A 16,915-nucleotide genomic window follows, 5' to 3' on the forward strand; every position below is an offset into this window, starting at 1 on the left:
TTCCTCGTTCCCTTGGACCCTCGTTGGATTCCCCTCTGCTGCTCACTCCCTGGACTGAAGGACCAGCTCCCCTCCTTTCGGGTTTGGACTGAGTTGCTGAGAAGCCGTGTATCTACATTCACTGTACATAATAAACACTGTTCTTTTGTACTCCCCCTGTGTCTGCCTCGTTCTGGGTCTCAAACTATCTGGGTTCCCCGCGTAATCGTAACAGAAACGTTTCGTCTTTTATCCAAAAGACTTTGTCAGTCTGAGGAGCTGCAACAAACTCAGTCTTATAAATAGCACCTTCTCATAGTGGATCAACCAGCTTGCTGCTGACAGCCAAAACTAGCTGTTCACATCAAACAACAAAGTCCATGCTCAATAATCTAGGTATACAATCCAACATTTTTCAGTCAGGTCATCTGGACATTTTTTTTTTTTTGTGCTGAAACGTTTCACCTTCGGTCCGGAAAGCTTCATCAATCAAGGAAACACACAACAAAACTGATTCTTCCCCCAACAGCTTACTCCAAAGTGGAACAAACCAGTTCTGCTTGTGATAAGATGTTTAGATTGTGATTAGCTGTTCACATGATAGGACAAAAGCTTAATCTATTGCAACCCCCCCCTCCCCAAGAACTTTCTGTGCAAGCTTATCAGAACTGCTGGCTGGAACAACATCTTCAGAAACTGTGGCTGATCTGAAAAAACGCTCATGGACAAATCGCAACACCTCGATATCAAATGCAAATGTAATCATGTTTTAATTGTGCTTGCTGGTAGAGTTTTTTGATGTCTCAAATCGTGTCCTGATAGACAAGATGTGAAAGATCTTTTTTTGCAATACCACTATCTACCCTCATGTTTCTCCCCCTTTTCCTATCTAAGATTATTATCTGATAAGGATAAAATGGCCGCGCTCTCCTGTTGTTTCAGCTTCGTGCACTCAGCCCATCTTTCGGACGACTGTACGTACATATTCGCGTTGTACCTCGGTGCAATTCCAATAAAGTTTATTCTGATTCTGATAAAGGAGGACCATCAGCCTAACAACCGATTATTAGTGTCCTGATGGCTGCTTACTATTCGCAGAGGGCTGAGTGATACGAGCAATAACAGCATTATTAGAGGGGACAGTTTTACACGGAGGCCTCTGCCCCTGTTTAATGATGGACAGTTTCTCTTCACAAAGATGGCTTCCTTCATTCCTCTTTCAAACCAGCATTCCTCTCTATCAAGGATGTGCACATCTTCAACAAAACCTTTCAACAATTTATTTATTTATTTATTTATTTATTTTAAGCCGTCCAGAGGACCTGATTTGAATTTGTTAGATTTTTCTACCTGCATTATTGAGCATGCATCCGGATGTCCTTAATAATGCACTAAAAAAGCTAAACATTGACAGAGAAATTGGTAGAAAAATAAATTATATTGTGAGACAAACAAGTGGCCTAAACACACTTTTGTTTCCATCTTAATGTGTATGAAATGTTCTCCATTGACGCTTTTTAAAATTATTTTGTTTTATTTCTTAAAGTCTTGTTGAAAAACCTGTGTCACTTGTGTCTTCGCTGACATTTCCACCTTCAGCTGCTTTGCTCAGCTCTGTGATCACTGTTAATAATGTAGCATTGGGATCCAACAGTTTCATCAGAGGCACATTCACACCTCTCTCTTGAAATATTAGGTTTTGCAGAGTCATAGCCTGCATTGAGTCAATGCCTAGTGATGAAAGAAGGGACTCTTCACTCAGCTCACTTTGATCAATGCTGATGGTCTCACTCAGCAGAGAGAAAACATATTTTTTTGGCGAAACCAAATCCATTTGTTTGGTCTCCGCATCGGCTTCTCTGGAGTTTTGGTAGGCTTTGTCGACTAATGCTTTAAGGCGCAAGGTCAAAGCTTTGTTTTGAGACAGGATGTTGTACCTGATGTTCCTGAAGTGAAACCTGCAGACAGCCTGTTGGGGTCGGTTGAGCATGAGGCACTGCTCCAAGCTTTTATAAATCTCAGCCACATCTAACAACATCATACCCTTTGCTTCCAGGAAGCGATGAAGATGCTCTTTGTTCAAGAGCAGGCCAAGGTTCAGAGCTCCCCAGTTGATTGACTGTCCAGGCAACCCGAGTTTGCGCCTGTACTGACAGAACAAGTCAAGGAAGGAGTTGGCCGCTGCATAGTTTGTTTGCGATACATTTCCCAGGAAAGCTGAGATGGAGGAGTAGCACACAAAGTAGTCTAACTGACAGTGCTGAGTTGCATGGTGCAAATTCAAGACACCACTTACTTTGGGTTTGAAAACCTTCTCGTAAAGCGATCTGTCCAGGGTCTCAATAAGGCCGTCGTGCAGGACAACTGCACTGTGAAACACCCCTCTGATTGGATAGTCACTGAATTTCTCCTTGATGACAATGAAAACTTTGTGCACATGCTCAGAGACCGACACGTCGCACTCCATGCTTGTAATGCTATTTCTACACTGTTTCTGGATGTTGAGTAGTTCTTTCTGCACATCTGGTGTTGGTTTGTTCCTGGAGAGAATGACAACAAACTCCCCACCTCTCTGAGAGATGAATTTGACTGTTTCAAAACCCAACCCAGAAAGACCACCGACCACAACGTAAACTGCTTTCTGTCTGAACAGCTGTTTTTTTCCTTGCAAAAGTGGAATATAAGACAAACTACTGTATGGTTCTTTTTCCAGAGCTATCACTTGAAGTTTTTTTGAGCTGAAATATGATGCTGGTTTCTCCGAATCAGGACTCTCGCTTTCAGGTTTCAAACTCTTATAGGTGAAGCTTTCAAGCGCAAACTTTTTGCTTAAGTGCAGAGACTTCAGCCAGTGATAAATGTGAGGACTGTGTGCTCTCAAGTATCCCTTTTGCAAAATTACTTGCATTTGAATTGTCTGTACACAAACACTTTCCTTTACATTTTGGCACAATTCCTGAGCCAACGTACTTTGCATTTGAGCTTCACAGACTACAACAACATGCCGGACTCCTGGAAAGTTGCAAGTTTTAGTAGCAAGGGATTTTTCAAATGGTGGTAGAATGACACATTCATCTACTTGACTGACATCTACAAAAGAGCCATTGCATTGTGCACCAACAATCACATTCCAACCAGATTTGTAAGCAGTTAAAGCCAATATTTGCACCAAAGCAGAATCAATATCATAGCAAAGGATCCCTAAATTTTGTTTGGCTTTAGGCAAGGCTCGATGGAGTATCTCCCATGCTAGAACAAAGTAAGAAACACAGGGTGTTTTTTGAAGGAATGGGAACCTTTTGGTGCAGTAGCATACATCTTCCGGCACTTGAATTTTGGTTGCGCACACAACAGGATAACAAGCAGCAACTTGGTCTCCAACTTTCAGTTTCCGCACATCTTTTCCAATTGCTGTAACTGTGCCGCTGAAGTCAAGAGCAAGTAATTTGTGCTTCTGAGTTGAGTATTTGTTCCAGTACAGTGTCTGGCCAAATGAGTGATGTGAGGAACTGATAGGGAAATAATCAGATGAATGAACACATATTTTACTAGTTTGAATTTCAACACTTGAGTGGCTGATTGGGTTAATCTCCTTGTCATAGGGAATGGCACACAGATGAGCTATCTTATGTGCATCAGTTGTCTGAAAGATGCAAGTTTCGGATGTTGGACAGGTGTGACTGCCCTCTTTAGTCTCAGTGATTTCTGGATGGGTGCGAACAATTGAAGGTTTCAAGATGAGCCCGTTCTTTACCACCAGCTCTGGGAACTCATTGCAAGGATATGCTCTCAGGACCTCAGACAGAGCTTTAATGTCTTGAGCAGAGACATCGTTTATGTCAATTAGTTGAAAAGACAGGTCAGGTAACTCTACAGCAAATGATCTTGTCATGCCAGTAAGAACAAAACCAGGACTTATGTGATCCACAGTGATGTCAGATGATCGGTAAGTTATAGCTCTGATTGCTTTAGAGAACTGAATTTTCTTCAGCTCAAAGATTATTTGACGAAAAATTTCACAGCAGCTTGCCAAATTCTGCAAGATGTTATTGGCCCCCTGTGATGTAAGGTCTTCTTTGCTCCACAAAAATAATACCTCATCAAAATTTTCTTTAATATTTGTGATGTTGAGCTTTGCCAGAAGAAAATGAAACCCATTACTTAAGATAGTTTTTGCATATTTGAAAGAAACTTGTGTAGATTTTGGGTCCAAATATTGTTGCAGAGCTTTCGAGATCCCCAAATTATCAGAGAAAACCAAAGCCTTTGGAGGAGAAGAGGAAGGAAAACGTTTGAGGACAACACTGAAATCATTATGGTAGAAATATTCCTCAACCACTTGAGAGCGACTGCCAAGGTACTTGATTATCACATGCTTCACCTCAACCAACACCCTGCCTTCCTTATCTGCAAAGCAGCCACAAAACTCAAAGTGATCAGTCCCTACATCAATAGCTCTTAGATAGATAATCATCTCATTTTGCAAGGGTTCAAACACTGTAAGGCTGCCTATTTTCGCAGGAAATCCTGGCTGACCAGCAAAGATGTGCTCCACTGTAACAGAGAAAAGCTGCATCAAATAATCCAATACAACAGGATGGATGTAGTAGTCATGCAAATGAGGCTGTAGCACTTCTGACACTGAAACAGCTGCAAAAGCCTCCTTTAGATCTTCCCCATAGTGCACATCTGTCTTATTCTGAAATACATCCCCATACTGGAAACCTCCTTGAGAAAGATGCCCATAAAACTCCTGAAAACTCACAACAGAAGTGCATCGCTTGTAGATGGAGTTTAATAAAATGAGCTGCTCTTCGATCAGCCTCCCTTTCTTTGAAACCACTGTGCCTGAAGCATACACTATAGATGAGGAAAATACAGTGAACCTAGTCTCGTTTTCTCTTTGTTCCAATTGAACCTTCATTTCAGGAGAGTTTTGTGTTAGAACAAATGGACTGTGAAAATTGACACTGATTTGCACTGAACTGAGGGGCACTTTTGGTTTAGCACTGGCCAAGAATGCAGCCAAACCCAACTCAGCATAGAAGGCACCAGGGATAATAGGTATGTTATTGTGCTTGTGCTCTTTTAAGTAAAAAGTGGCGTCAGACATAAGATTGCAACTGAAAATGTTGCTTTCACTTCCGGTTTGATAGACCACGGGATGACTGCTTGGTTTGTTATTCTGGGCTGCTCCGATGATAACATCTCTATCGGAGCAATCAAAATGATACCTTGGGAAGAACAATGGTGTTGTCTTGTAACGTCTGTAGACAGTGTTCCAGTTCACCTGAATGCCCAGCTCAAACAGTTTAGGAATAACAGACATGGCTGATACGTGGTCTTTCTGAGGTTCTACTGAAGCAACAACAGCTATGTTGTTTCCCAGGGTTTCTATGATATTTCTATGCAGTGCCCTTTTTGGCCCTATTTCAACAAAGACTGCAGTTTTCCTTCCTTTTGTTGCAGACTTCAAAGCCTGCTCAAAAGCCACTGGCTCACGAATGTTTCTCGCCCAGTATTGACCTGAGCAAAAATCTCCTTGCTGGAACTCCTTCCCTGTAACTGTGGAGAACAACTCTGTGTCAAGGTCATTTTCCTGCAAGGAACCAATGTTTGTTTCGATTTCTGACAGAATTGGATCCATCATGTGACTGTGGTAGGCAGTAGAGATATCTAGTAAACGGAGGAACAGATTCTGATTGTTAGCAAAGTTGATTAACTCCTTGTGAAGGCAATCAACTGCATCTGCATCACCTGAGAGTGTGCAGGATTGTGGGCTATTGGAAGCAGCAAAACCAATTCTTTGAGAGTATTTAGGGAGGAGAGAAGCTACCTTTGATATAGCCATGTTGCTGATCACAAGCATCTTCCCTCCTGTGACTTTGGTCTGAAGTGTGCTGCGGAAGTATATGACTTTTACAGCGTCCTCAAGAGACAAGAGACCAGAACAGTGAGCAGCAGCAACTTCACCAACAGAATGTCCAAGCACAGCATCGGGCTGGACACCCCAGTACCTGAGAAGGGTGGTAATACCAACCTGGATAGCAAAAAGCAAAGGTTGGACAACATCTGGATTTTTAAAGTCACTGCTTTCAATGTCACTTTCAAGTGTGCTCAGGATGTTCAGAGAGCTTCGAGTTTGGAAAAGATGTGCAATTTCTTTGATCTTTTCTCTAAATACAAGTTCACTTTGGAGCAGCTGTTTGCACATGCCATGGTAAGTGACACCATTTCCACAGAAGACAAACACTAATCTTGGAGCTAAGAGGTTTGGGATAACATTTTCATCAACAGTGACCTTTAGCTTCTCTTTAAGATCATTTACTGATGAGACTACAATGGCTTTTCTGTATTTATGCTTTTGATGGCTTCTTCTGCAAGCTGATGTGTACAACAGAGAATCTAGATCAACTTTGTTATCTGCCTCCAGCTGTTTAATGGTATCCTCAATCATCATTTTAAGGGATTTTTGGGAATTTGCTGACATGACAAAATATTTCACCTGGTTCTTGTTGATATTTTGTTGAACTCTTGACTGTAAGTGCTGTTTGACTATGGCATGTGCATTTGTCCCCCCAAACCCAAAGTTGTTCACTCCTGCAACTCTTGCAGTGGATGATTTCCATTTTTCAATTTTTATTGGAATTCTAATGTTCGGGATCTTTGTATCAATGCTAGAAGTGTCAGCTGAGTAGAAAACTGATGGAACAATGGTTTCATATCTCATCATCAGCAGAACCTTAATCAGTCCGGCCACTCCGGCTGCAGATTCGGTGTGTCCGATGTTGCTTTTCACCGAGCCTATCCACAGTGTCCCTGAACCAGGAGGTCTTGCTTTAGCAATGACGTTGGAGATGCTTTTTACCTCTGCTGAGTCTCCAACTGGCGTTCCGGTTCCATGAGCTTCTATGTACTGGACAGTTTCTATTTTATTGTCTGAATAGATTCTACGCAGCAGCTCTTCTTGTTGTGTCATGGAGGGTCTGGTGATAGGCATGACTGAGTGTCCGTCTTGGTTGACAGCAGTTTTGCAGATGATGCCCCAGATGTGGTCATGGTCTCGAAGCGCCTATCAATTAAAAACAGGTGTCACAGTAAAGACAGAATAGGTACAAGTATAGTTAGTATCTGTAAAAGTAAATAGTATACTGTTAAAAAAGGTTTTACCACCCTAAGCGGGTTTTTACCTTTCTCAGTGGTTTTAGGAGAACCACGCCACAGCCCTCCCCTCTGCCGTAACCATCTGCTCTGCTGGAAAAAGGTTTGCTCAGTCCTTCAGGTGAGATCATCTTGGCTTTGCTGAGTGCCACAAATACTCTTGGCTCAATGATGCAGTTGACGCCTCCACAAACAGCCATATCGCTATCACCTGATAAAACAAGATTATAATCTCACTCAATAGAATGTTAATGCTATATAGATGATAAATCACAAAACTGTCTTTCAGTGATTGTTTTCCACTTGTTATTGGTCAAAGCATCATTGAATTCATAGTAGAAATGTTTTTCTGACCTTGTTTAATGGACTGGCAGGCAAGATGAAGGGCAACAAGTGATGATGAACAGGCAGAGTCAATAGACAGTGAAGGTCCAGTAAAGTTAAAGATGTAGGAGACTCTGTTTGCTGCAATGCTCATAGCGAGCCCAGTTCCAGTCCAATGGTTAATCACACTGGGATGCACATGTGCTGCGTTTGTTTCATAATCTCTGTTCATCATGCCTGAAAAATGGGTGGGAAATGTACTAAATAATTCTAATTTAGAGTTTTAATATACAATTTGGCAACATGTTTGATTTAAACTTTGGCTTTAGGACAAGCAAATATTTATGTAAATTTGAATTTGACCAGCTCAAAACTAAAGCTACAGCAACCTGAAACACATCTTACCAATAAACACTCCTGTCCTGGTTCCACTGGCTTTCTCCATTGGAATTCCAGCATTTTCTAAAGCTCTGTAAACACACTGAAGGAGCTGTTTTTGTTGTGGATCCATTTGTTCCACCTCACTGTCACTGATGCCAAAAAACTTGTGGTCAAATTCATTAAACCTGTACACACATACAAAACCAAAGAGTTACTGATTTGTGCAAAAGTTTTAACTCTTCATTAATTTGTCAATAGGAGCCAAACGTTTTTGCTCTTCAGCTCTTAGAGGGTTCTGATGGTCTTCCAAAGTTTTGAGTAATTTTGCTGCTTCTGTGCTCATTTTCTGTCTCTATAACTAACTGGGACTACATACAGGGGCGCAACTACATATTTTTGAGGTGGATGCGAACACATCATCGGCGCCCCCCCCACCCGCTCCTTTTTACTTGCCGCCTCATACAGCTTAGTCATGCACTTAGAAAATACAGTAGTAATATTACAGATTTTTTTAATGTTACATATTATATCAGGTGATCATTTCAATCATAAACAAATAAGAAGTTTTATAAAGTACAAATATATAACAGTAGTGGTACTCAGTCAGTGCTCAACATTTTATGTAGCGGAAATATGACATCTTAACAGCCTGGAGTCCATGTCAGAGTTTTAACATTTATGACATTTAAACTGTTACATTCCGTGACTTTGCATTTGCCCATTTGTCAAGTATAACATCAAATGAAATAGACCGTGCCACACTGTTTTCAATAGAGATCACTGCTAACTGGGACAAGCGATCATTGCTCATATTTGAACGAAGGTATGTTTTGATGAGCTTCAGCTTGCTAAATGATCTCTCTGCAGATGCAACTGTCAGAGGCATGGTTAAAAATACTCTAAGGGCTACTGTCAAATTTGGAAATACCAAATCAAGGTCCTCTTGAATTAGGAAATTTAACTTTTCTAGAGCCTTGTAACCCTTCAGTAGACGGCTTGCTGGGTATATTTCTTGAATGATATCTCTTGAAACATCACAAGTGGTCAGGGCATATGTGGTCACTGATTCCTCCAGCTCAGCTTTTGTCATGTGCTCCATTTTAGTGATGAATTTAAATTTCTCAGACACAAGTTGAAAATTGGAAAACCTCTCAGACAGCTCTTGGAGGAGTGTGTCAACAATAACATTGAAAACCATGCACCTGAAGTGCCTTGTGGGTTCCTTTTCATGATGACCAGTGCATGAATTGTCATCTGGGAAATTCTTTTGCTTCCTAAGTCGTTTCTCTTTGAACTTAGGAGAAGCATCCATTTCGATGGCTATTTTGCTTGCAATGTCAAGTGACTTCCTTTTTCTGTTTTGCGCCCCGGATAGCTTTTTTTTCTGCCGCTCCATCTTGTTGTCAAGTGCACAACGAGCGGTAGTTCAAGATTAAAAAAAAAAACAAAAACGCGCCGAGTGCGTTCTCTTAGGGGCGTGTTCACAGCCACCTGTGTGGGAAGGGAGAGCGATAGGAGGGGAGGTGAAGGAGCAGAGGGGAGGTGAAGGAGCAGAGGGGAGGTGAAGGAGCAGAGGGGCGCCTAATCAGTGCTGTTCCCCTGTTATTGATCATTTAGAAAATGCCTACTAGAAAAACATTTTTTCTACAGAGGGTTTTGACGCCCCCTGCAGTGCAGCGCCCCTATGCGTTGCATACGCTGCATACCCGCTTTTTGCGCCACTGACTACATACTGTGCAGTTTCTGCTTTAAAAAAATTGACAGCTATAATAGAAGGGTCAGGCCTATAACACATGTTCAAAACTGAACTCACGACTTCTAAATATTATAACTTGAGTTATTAGAGATCAAAGCAGCAGCAAGTCCAAGGTAAATCAGCTCAGGCAAAGAGAAAATGTTCTCTAATAAAATAAATAAATGGTTCCTATGAAACCATTTAATCTTCATTAGTGTGCTCCAGTTTTTATATTTTTTTGAAGTTATATATATATATATATATATATATATATATATATAGAAAAGATCATGTTCTAAAAATTGCATTCATATCTATAGGTTATTTATTCATTAAATATAAAATAACATAATCTGGAGTTTTTTGTGAAGAGGTTTGGGTACAATATGCTAGTTAAAACTAAATGCAACTGTCACGATAACAAATTTTGCTGGGCGATTAATTGTCTCAGAAATTATTGGGATAAACGATAATATTGTTTGAAATTTAACAATAATTAGTAATTATTGTTAAATTTAAGAAGAAATGTTTGTTAAATTGTTTTGCATCTAGTACCTTCTTTTGACCACTGGATGGCAGTATAAGACTGTTTGAATCAAAGGATGGATAGTGAGGGAGCAAGTAGCGTGTCTCTAAGAAAAATGGGAGGGAGGCCCCTTGTGACATGGGCTGTCTCTCTTTGGTTCTCAAAATGGTGGACGCTCGGTGTGGTTTGAGCTCTTTAGCATAGCATTTTTCACACACACACACACACGCACGCACGCACGCACGCACGCACGCACGCACACACACACACACACAAAATCAGTAAACAAGTTCTCAGCTTCGTTTTGCAGAGAAAAACTTTTTACACGAAGGCACGGTTTTCAATTGTGGTTTTTGGAGCTTCGACAAGACGGAGTTTTTTCTCCCAAGGTCGGCCTGTTAGCTTAGCTCGTAGCTTACATTCTCAGCATAGTACTAGAAAGAGAGAGACACGATGAAACGATAAAGCGATAAATGAAAATGAGGTAGATAATTTTCATTTATCATGCAATTAATTGATATATTGTTTATTGCGACAGGCCTAAATGCAACAATTAACTATAACTGCAAGCACTGAGGTCCAAGCTACTTGATGCATGTCAACCATGTCTAATCTCATTCCCAGCTTCCTGTTAACCTTCTGTACTAAAGACTTGTAACTAACTGGGGAGAAAATATAAGGTCTAAATAACGACCTAAATCTCATAATTTCTGCCAATGTCTAAATATTCTTTCCACTTCTTTAAGTTGTTCAATATTCAAGGGTCTCCACAGTGTGTCATCCTCCTCCATCCCCCTCTGTCCTCACTCCAACTACCTCCATGTCCTCTCTAACTGCATCCACATATCTCCTCTATCTTTTTCCTGGCAGCTGCATTTCTAACATCCTTCTACCAGTATACCCACTGTCCCTCCTCTGGACTTGTCCAAACCATCTCAGTCTGGCCTCTCTAACTTTATCTCCCAGTTGTTCCACCTGTGCTGTACCTCTGATGATCTCATTCCTAATTTTATCCATCCTTATCACTCCCAAGGAGAACCTCAACATCTTCAGCTCTGTCACTTCCAGTTCTCTTTCCTGTTTTCTCAGTGCAACTCACGTCACATCACAGATGAGTCATCCTCCAGTGCAACTGCTCATTCCATCTGCTGTTGGTTTGTTTGCGTGAGAGAGCTCTGTTTTTTTTTGTTTTTTTTGAGTAGTGGCTGAATGGTTAGAGCAGTCATCCTTCAATGGGAGGGTTAGCGGTTTGATTCCATCAACAGTCCCATGTTGAAGTGTCCCTGAACCCCTCATTGCCTCTGATGTGTGTCCTATCGGTGTATGTGATCTAAAACACTGATTATTCTCTATAGAATGATTTATTCAATTAGTTTTGTAGAGATGTCATAGAGTATTGTAGTAAATAATGGATTGATGGATGAAAAAAGAAAAGGAATAAAAAATAAAATAAAAAAACATAGATACAAATGCTGCTGCCCTGCCTCATTAAACACACTTTAATGTAGGGATAGGGGATGGGGGGAAGGGTTGCTATGAACACTCTGGTTATGAAAACACATAAGCGGTCACATTTCTAATAAGGTTTTGATAAAGTTCAAAGCCAGTACCCATCAATGAGAGCAGCCTTGGCCGTCCGGGATTTACCCGGCTTGGTTTCATCGGAGTCATACCAGCTGGAAATGTCAAACCTCTCTCTGGGGATCAGTTCACAGCAGTTTCTCCCATCAACAAGAACACTCCAGAAGTTGTCAAGACCTTCCCCTGTTGATATAAAAAAGCTTAGTTATGCTGATAGTTTAAATAAAAATAATAAAGGATTAAATATAAATTCAGCTTGAGTAATATTACAAAGAAGCTAATGAGCTTCAAATGACCAAAATGGCTACAACTCTGTCCTTTCTTAATCTGAGCTTTGCTTAAAATGTAAACCTTAAGGTGGCCAGCAATGCAAATGTAATTAATTAATTAATTAATTACATTTTTTATATAAATTAAAATGTGCGTTTCTGAAGAGGATTTTTGACTCCAAAGCAGTCAAAAAGTTTGGGAATCATTCAGTTTGATCATTTTATCATTGTTACAAGTTATTATTATCTTATGTTAAATTGTTGGTATCATTGTGTGAAACTTCATTTTAATGTAACTAAATTATGTAATAAGTGAACACTTTTTTTTGCTTAAAAAAAGGAATCAGTATCTTATAAAGTGCAAAAATTGAATTAAAAAAAAAAGGAAAAGCTATGTTAAATTTTGAAACCGTAAAACAAACTGTGATTCAAGCAACCACTTTCATTTTTTCTTTTACTAATAATCACTAATCAGTTTAGAAGCAGGCTCTTCATCATTTATGATACTTAAACCTGCATAAACTTGATGTCATCTACTTTATTGCATGAGGCAGAAAAAGCCACAACAAAAAGCACTGCTCCAAAATTCTTCCCACCTCCTGGAAAATTGCACCCGATTCCCACCACAGCAATCCCGTCCTCTGCCTCTTCCATCCTGATGGAACAGAAAACATCAGTTGTGTCAGCATCTCTTCCATCCACCACCCCAAAAACAAAAAAAACAAACAAAAAAAAAACCCAAAGCTCTACTTGTGTTTGAACTCACCTCTAAAGTGTGTTTAGTCCAGTTTAGTGACGCTCCGGTGCATCTTTACATCCATCCCTCTCACAGCTTCTCTCAGATGTTATCAGTGCCAGACTCACAGCTGATTCTTATAGGCCGCTTCTTTTGCGTATTAAACATTCATGACTGAGTGTATGCGTCACCATGGAGACGGAGGACTCCAGTGCACACATATACAGCATCTTGCAAATGATTAGGCCAAGTTATCAATCGAGCGTTAAACGTTATCAGATAATCGGGTTTAACCTAAATAAATAAACTCATTAGCCCACATATTCCTACTTTCTTGTACTTTGTTTTGAAAAAAATATATATTTTTAAGATTTTGTTTACAACCAGTAAAAACTGAGTAGGTCAAATCATTATTGCGACTGGACGAAAAGCAAATACAAACAATAACGTTTTTGCCTGTGCTTGTCTGTTAGTAAAATATCTCATGAACCACTGGACAGATTCTAATGAAACTTTCAGAAGGTAATCTCTGAACTTACATCAACAGCTGATTAACATCTGGAGTCAAGCTAATTGAAGATGGCTACCACAGCCAACTAACCTTAAAAACACAAAAGTGGCTCTAACTCAGTCACTTTTACAGATTTTGACCTAAAACGTGGTGTGGTAGTAGCTGAGGCTGACTCCCCACACATCCTATGAGCACTAACAGATGTTGCAGGATCTATTTTTAAAAGTTTACCATAAACTAATTGGAGTAAACTTTGTCTGTTAGCAAAATATCTCACAAGTCACTGAATGGATTTTATTGAAACTTTCAGGAAATAAACCCCTGGATGTACAGCTACAACCAACTAACATTTGGTGCAAATCCAAGTCAAAATCGCAACTACAGCTAACTGACTTTTGGAAAAACAAAAATAGCTATATTCAGTCAAACTGGCAGATATTGTGTTTAAATGTGATGTAGTTGTCGCTGGTAATTGTTTACAACTCATCCACTGAGCTATCCATAAAACTATAGCACTAACTAGTGGAGTCAACCCTGTCTGTTAGCAAAATAACTCAAAAACCACTGGATCAATTGTAATGAAACAATCAGAAATGAATAATTCTCACACTTCTACAACTTATTACTTTTTGGAGCCAGTTCAATTCAAGATGGCCACTACAACCAATGGACATTAACAGAAAAAAAAAATACATTGTATATCATCCATCCATCCATTTTCTTTACCCGCTTATTCCATTTTGGGTCACGGGGGTCGCTGGTGCCCATGTCCAGCAATCACTGTGCGAGGGGCGGGGTACACCCTGGACGGGTCGCAAGTCCATCACATTGTATATCAGTAAGTTTTAAATATTGTGGTGTTGTAGCTGGACGTGTTTCACCTCACATACGGTCAGTCAAATATTTCAACATTGCATGTGACTGCACATTTCTTCATAGTTTGAACAAATTAGTTCCAACTCTGTCATTATGCATTACTATCTTTATTTTAATAAGTTTGAAAATATGGAGGGAATTTAGAAATTTACTGGTTTTACCAAGAAAAAGTATTCAGTAGTTTGTGTTTTAATGGTTTTTCTTTATGATACAACTGCCATGGCCCAAAACTTTAACTCCCTTTTCAATACTGTTTGAAAAAGTAATTAAGTATATTACTGTAACTATAAAGGGTTAATGTAACACTGCAACTTCAATTTACCTCACAATTTAGGCACTGACAGCAAGTTAGACACTTGAAAAAATGCAAAAATTAGATTTTTAAAAAATAATGATAGTAAACAGTAAACACATTTAGACCCTTTCAGTTGTTGTACACCTTGTATTGTTCCAAGATTAATTTGTTGTATAAAATATGATCCTGATCCGTATATACCGTACTTTTTGCTGTATAAGTTGCACCTTTTTGCATAAATTAGCATGCCCTGCAACTTATACAGCAAAGCGACTTATTTATGTATAAATAAGTCATAATATAGATAAGATATATAGCTTATATATCTTCTATTTTATATCACCAATATATCTTGGTGCAAGATTTGATTCTCATCTTACATTTGAATCTCATATTAAAAATATTTACAAGACTTCATCCTTTCATCAGAAAAACATCTCCAAGCTCCGTCCATTACTCTCCTTTTCCGATGCTGAAAAACTTGTCCATGCTTTCGTCTCCTCAAGACTGGACTACTGCAATGCACTTTTTTATGGAATTTCATCCAAACACTTCTAAAACTTCAGTATGTACAGAACAGTGCAGACAGGATTCTGATGAAGCAAAGGAAACATGATCACATCACCCCAATCCTTAAATCCCTCCACTGCCATTTCACTCCTAATTGAATACGAGGTTTCCTTACTCACCCTCTAATCCATTCACGGCAATGCTCCATACTACCTTAAAGAACTGCTCAGACATTAATACCATCCCTCTGCTCCACAAATTCCTACCAGCTCTGCCCTCCCTGGACAAAACTGTGCATCATGGGTGCATTGCTCTTGCCGAGGTTGGACGCTTTTCCCCTCCTCTCCCTCTCCGCTTTGTTTTGCTGCTCTGTTGTCTGTGAAACTGCTTCTCAGCCTCTCTTGCATTTCTTCCAAACCATAATTATGGACTTGTTTTGATCAGTTGGTCCCTCAACCCAATTGATAACATTTCTATGAAGAGATGACAGGCTTTAGGCTAGCCGATTTGCCCTGTTGGCACGCACGCAGCTGGATATCTCATCAACTTGGAAGACTTGATGATGTGTCTATCTCTGCTGCCATTTGTGGATTTTAAGGACACATATTTGATTGGATTTATGACAACTGGTTCCTGCATTTTGGATTCGGCTGGTTGCTGGTTTTATCTACAATCAAGGAAGTTGTCAACAGCAAATTTGGACTTGATCACGCTGCTTGCTTTTATGATGGCTTGGTTCATGCCTCGAGTACCCGGACTCAAATGCTTTGGTCAGAATGGATCATATCTCTGGGATTTTACTCAGTCACGTTCCATCGGTGTGGCCATGTAATTTGGACATTTCGGAACCGTTTGGACCAACACAGACTCAAGGTAGATGTCATTAAGTTCTGCCTGTCCCCAAAACAACTGTGTTTATCTGAATTTGGCTCCCCTGGCTGGCCTTGAAGGCCATCTTATCTGAATTTGCCTGGAGAACATGTGATCTGACGCTCTGCCCCGACCCCTCCCATCGAGGAATTTCCAACTGATCAACCAGAGGAAACCAGCTGAATAAACATTGTGTCATCATTTCAGGACTCTTGGATTCCCATAGGCGTTGTCCTTGGCCATTCCCCGACAGAATAATGGATATGGATCTCACCGGAGGGGAACTAGTTGATTATTCCATCTTTATCAGAACTCTTACAGTGTCCTCGAGAGCGTCCAAGGACATTGCTCACCGCTCTCGTCGTCACAGTCAGTGAGGATCCACAACTTCTCCTCCTCCACCATAACCCTCAGAACTGGCTCTCCTCAGGGATGTGTGTTGAGCTCCCTCCTGTTTACTCTGCTCACATATGATTGTGCAGCTACCCATCCAGGCTGTCACATTGTAAAGTTTGCAGATGATACAGCGGTGGTGGGATGCATCACAAACGATGATGAGTCCAGCTACATGCAAGAGGTGGAACACCTGGAGAGCTGGTGCAAAGAGAATAACCTTCACATCAATGTGAAGACAAAGTAGATGATTGTGGACTTCAGAAGGAACAAAAACACCTACACCTCCCTGAACATAAGAGGATCTGTGGTGGAAGTGGTCTCCAGTTACAAATACTTGGGTGTACACATGAATGACAACCTCAGCTGGAGCAACACTACCACCAGCCTGATCAAGAAAGCTCATCAGAGACTCTACTTCCTCAGACGACTGAGACGAGCTGGTCTGGGAAGCTCAGTCCTCACCTCCTTCTACAGGTGTGCAGTGGAGAGCATCCTGTGCTCCAGCATCAACATGTGGCATGGAGGCTGCACAGCTGCAGAAAGAAAGGTTTTACAGAGAGTAGTGAAGGCTGCACAGAAGACTGTCGGAGTCAGCTTCCCCACCATCACAAACATCTACACCTCTAGATGCAGGAAGAGAGCCACCTGCATCATGAAGGACCCCACTTACCCAGCACACACACACTTTTTGCTCCACTCCCCTCAGGAAGGAGGTTGAGGAGCATTAAGTGTACAACCACTAGACTGAGGAACAGCTTCTACCGA

The 16,915-nt window shown here is 40.5% G+C and overlaps 1 protein-coding gene across 1 annotated transcript; it reads right to left on the bottom strand.

The window, feature by feature from the left end:
* Positions 1–1,519: 1,519 nt before the first annotated feature.
* On the bottom strand, positions 1,520–12,610 carry LOC119426331 (probable polyketide synthase 16). Its single transcript, XM_037693896.1, has 6 exons — positions 12,553–12,610; positions 11,717–11,870; positions 7,870–8,030; positions 7,495–7,701; positions 7,170–7,351; positions 1,520–7,051 (listed from the first exon to the last, which is right to left on the bottom strand). Exons 1-6 carry the CDS (start codon positions 12,608–12,610, stop codon positions 1,520–1,522), a joined length of 6,294 nt encoding a protein of 2,097 aa, XP_037549824.1.
* Positions 12,611–16,915: the final 4,305 nt, after the last annotated feature.

Source organism: Nematolebias whitei, chromosome 20 (genome assembly GCF_014905685.2).
Source record: "Nematolebias whitei isolate Nwh7 chromosome 20, NemWhi1, whole genome shotgun sequence".
NCBI classification, from domain to species: Eukaryota; Metazoa; Chordata; class Actinopteri; order Cyprinodontiformes; family Rivulidae; genus Nematolebias; species Nematolebias whitei.

What these genes read in the sequence shown, in the direction of transcription:
- LOC119426331 (XM_037693896.1), bottom strand. Translation starts at nt 12,610, where the DNA reads ATGGAAGAGGCAGAGGACGGGATTGCTGTGGTGGGAATCGGGTGCAAT. An exon ending in CGGGTGCAATTTTCCAGGAG is followed by an intron (nt 11,871 to 12,552) that starts GTGGGAAGAATT and finishes TTATATCAACAG; the next exon opens with GGGAAGGTCTTGACAACTTC. An exon ending in AAGGCTGCTCTCATTGATGG is followed by an intron (nt 8,031 to 11,716) that starts GTACTGGCTTTG and finishes ATGTGTGTACAG; the next exon opens with GTTTAATGAATTTGACCACA.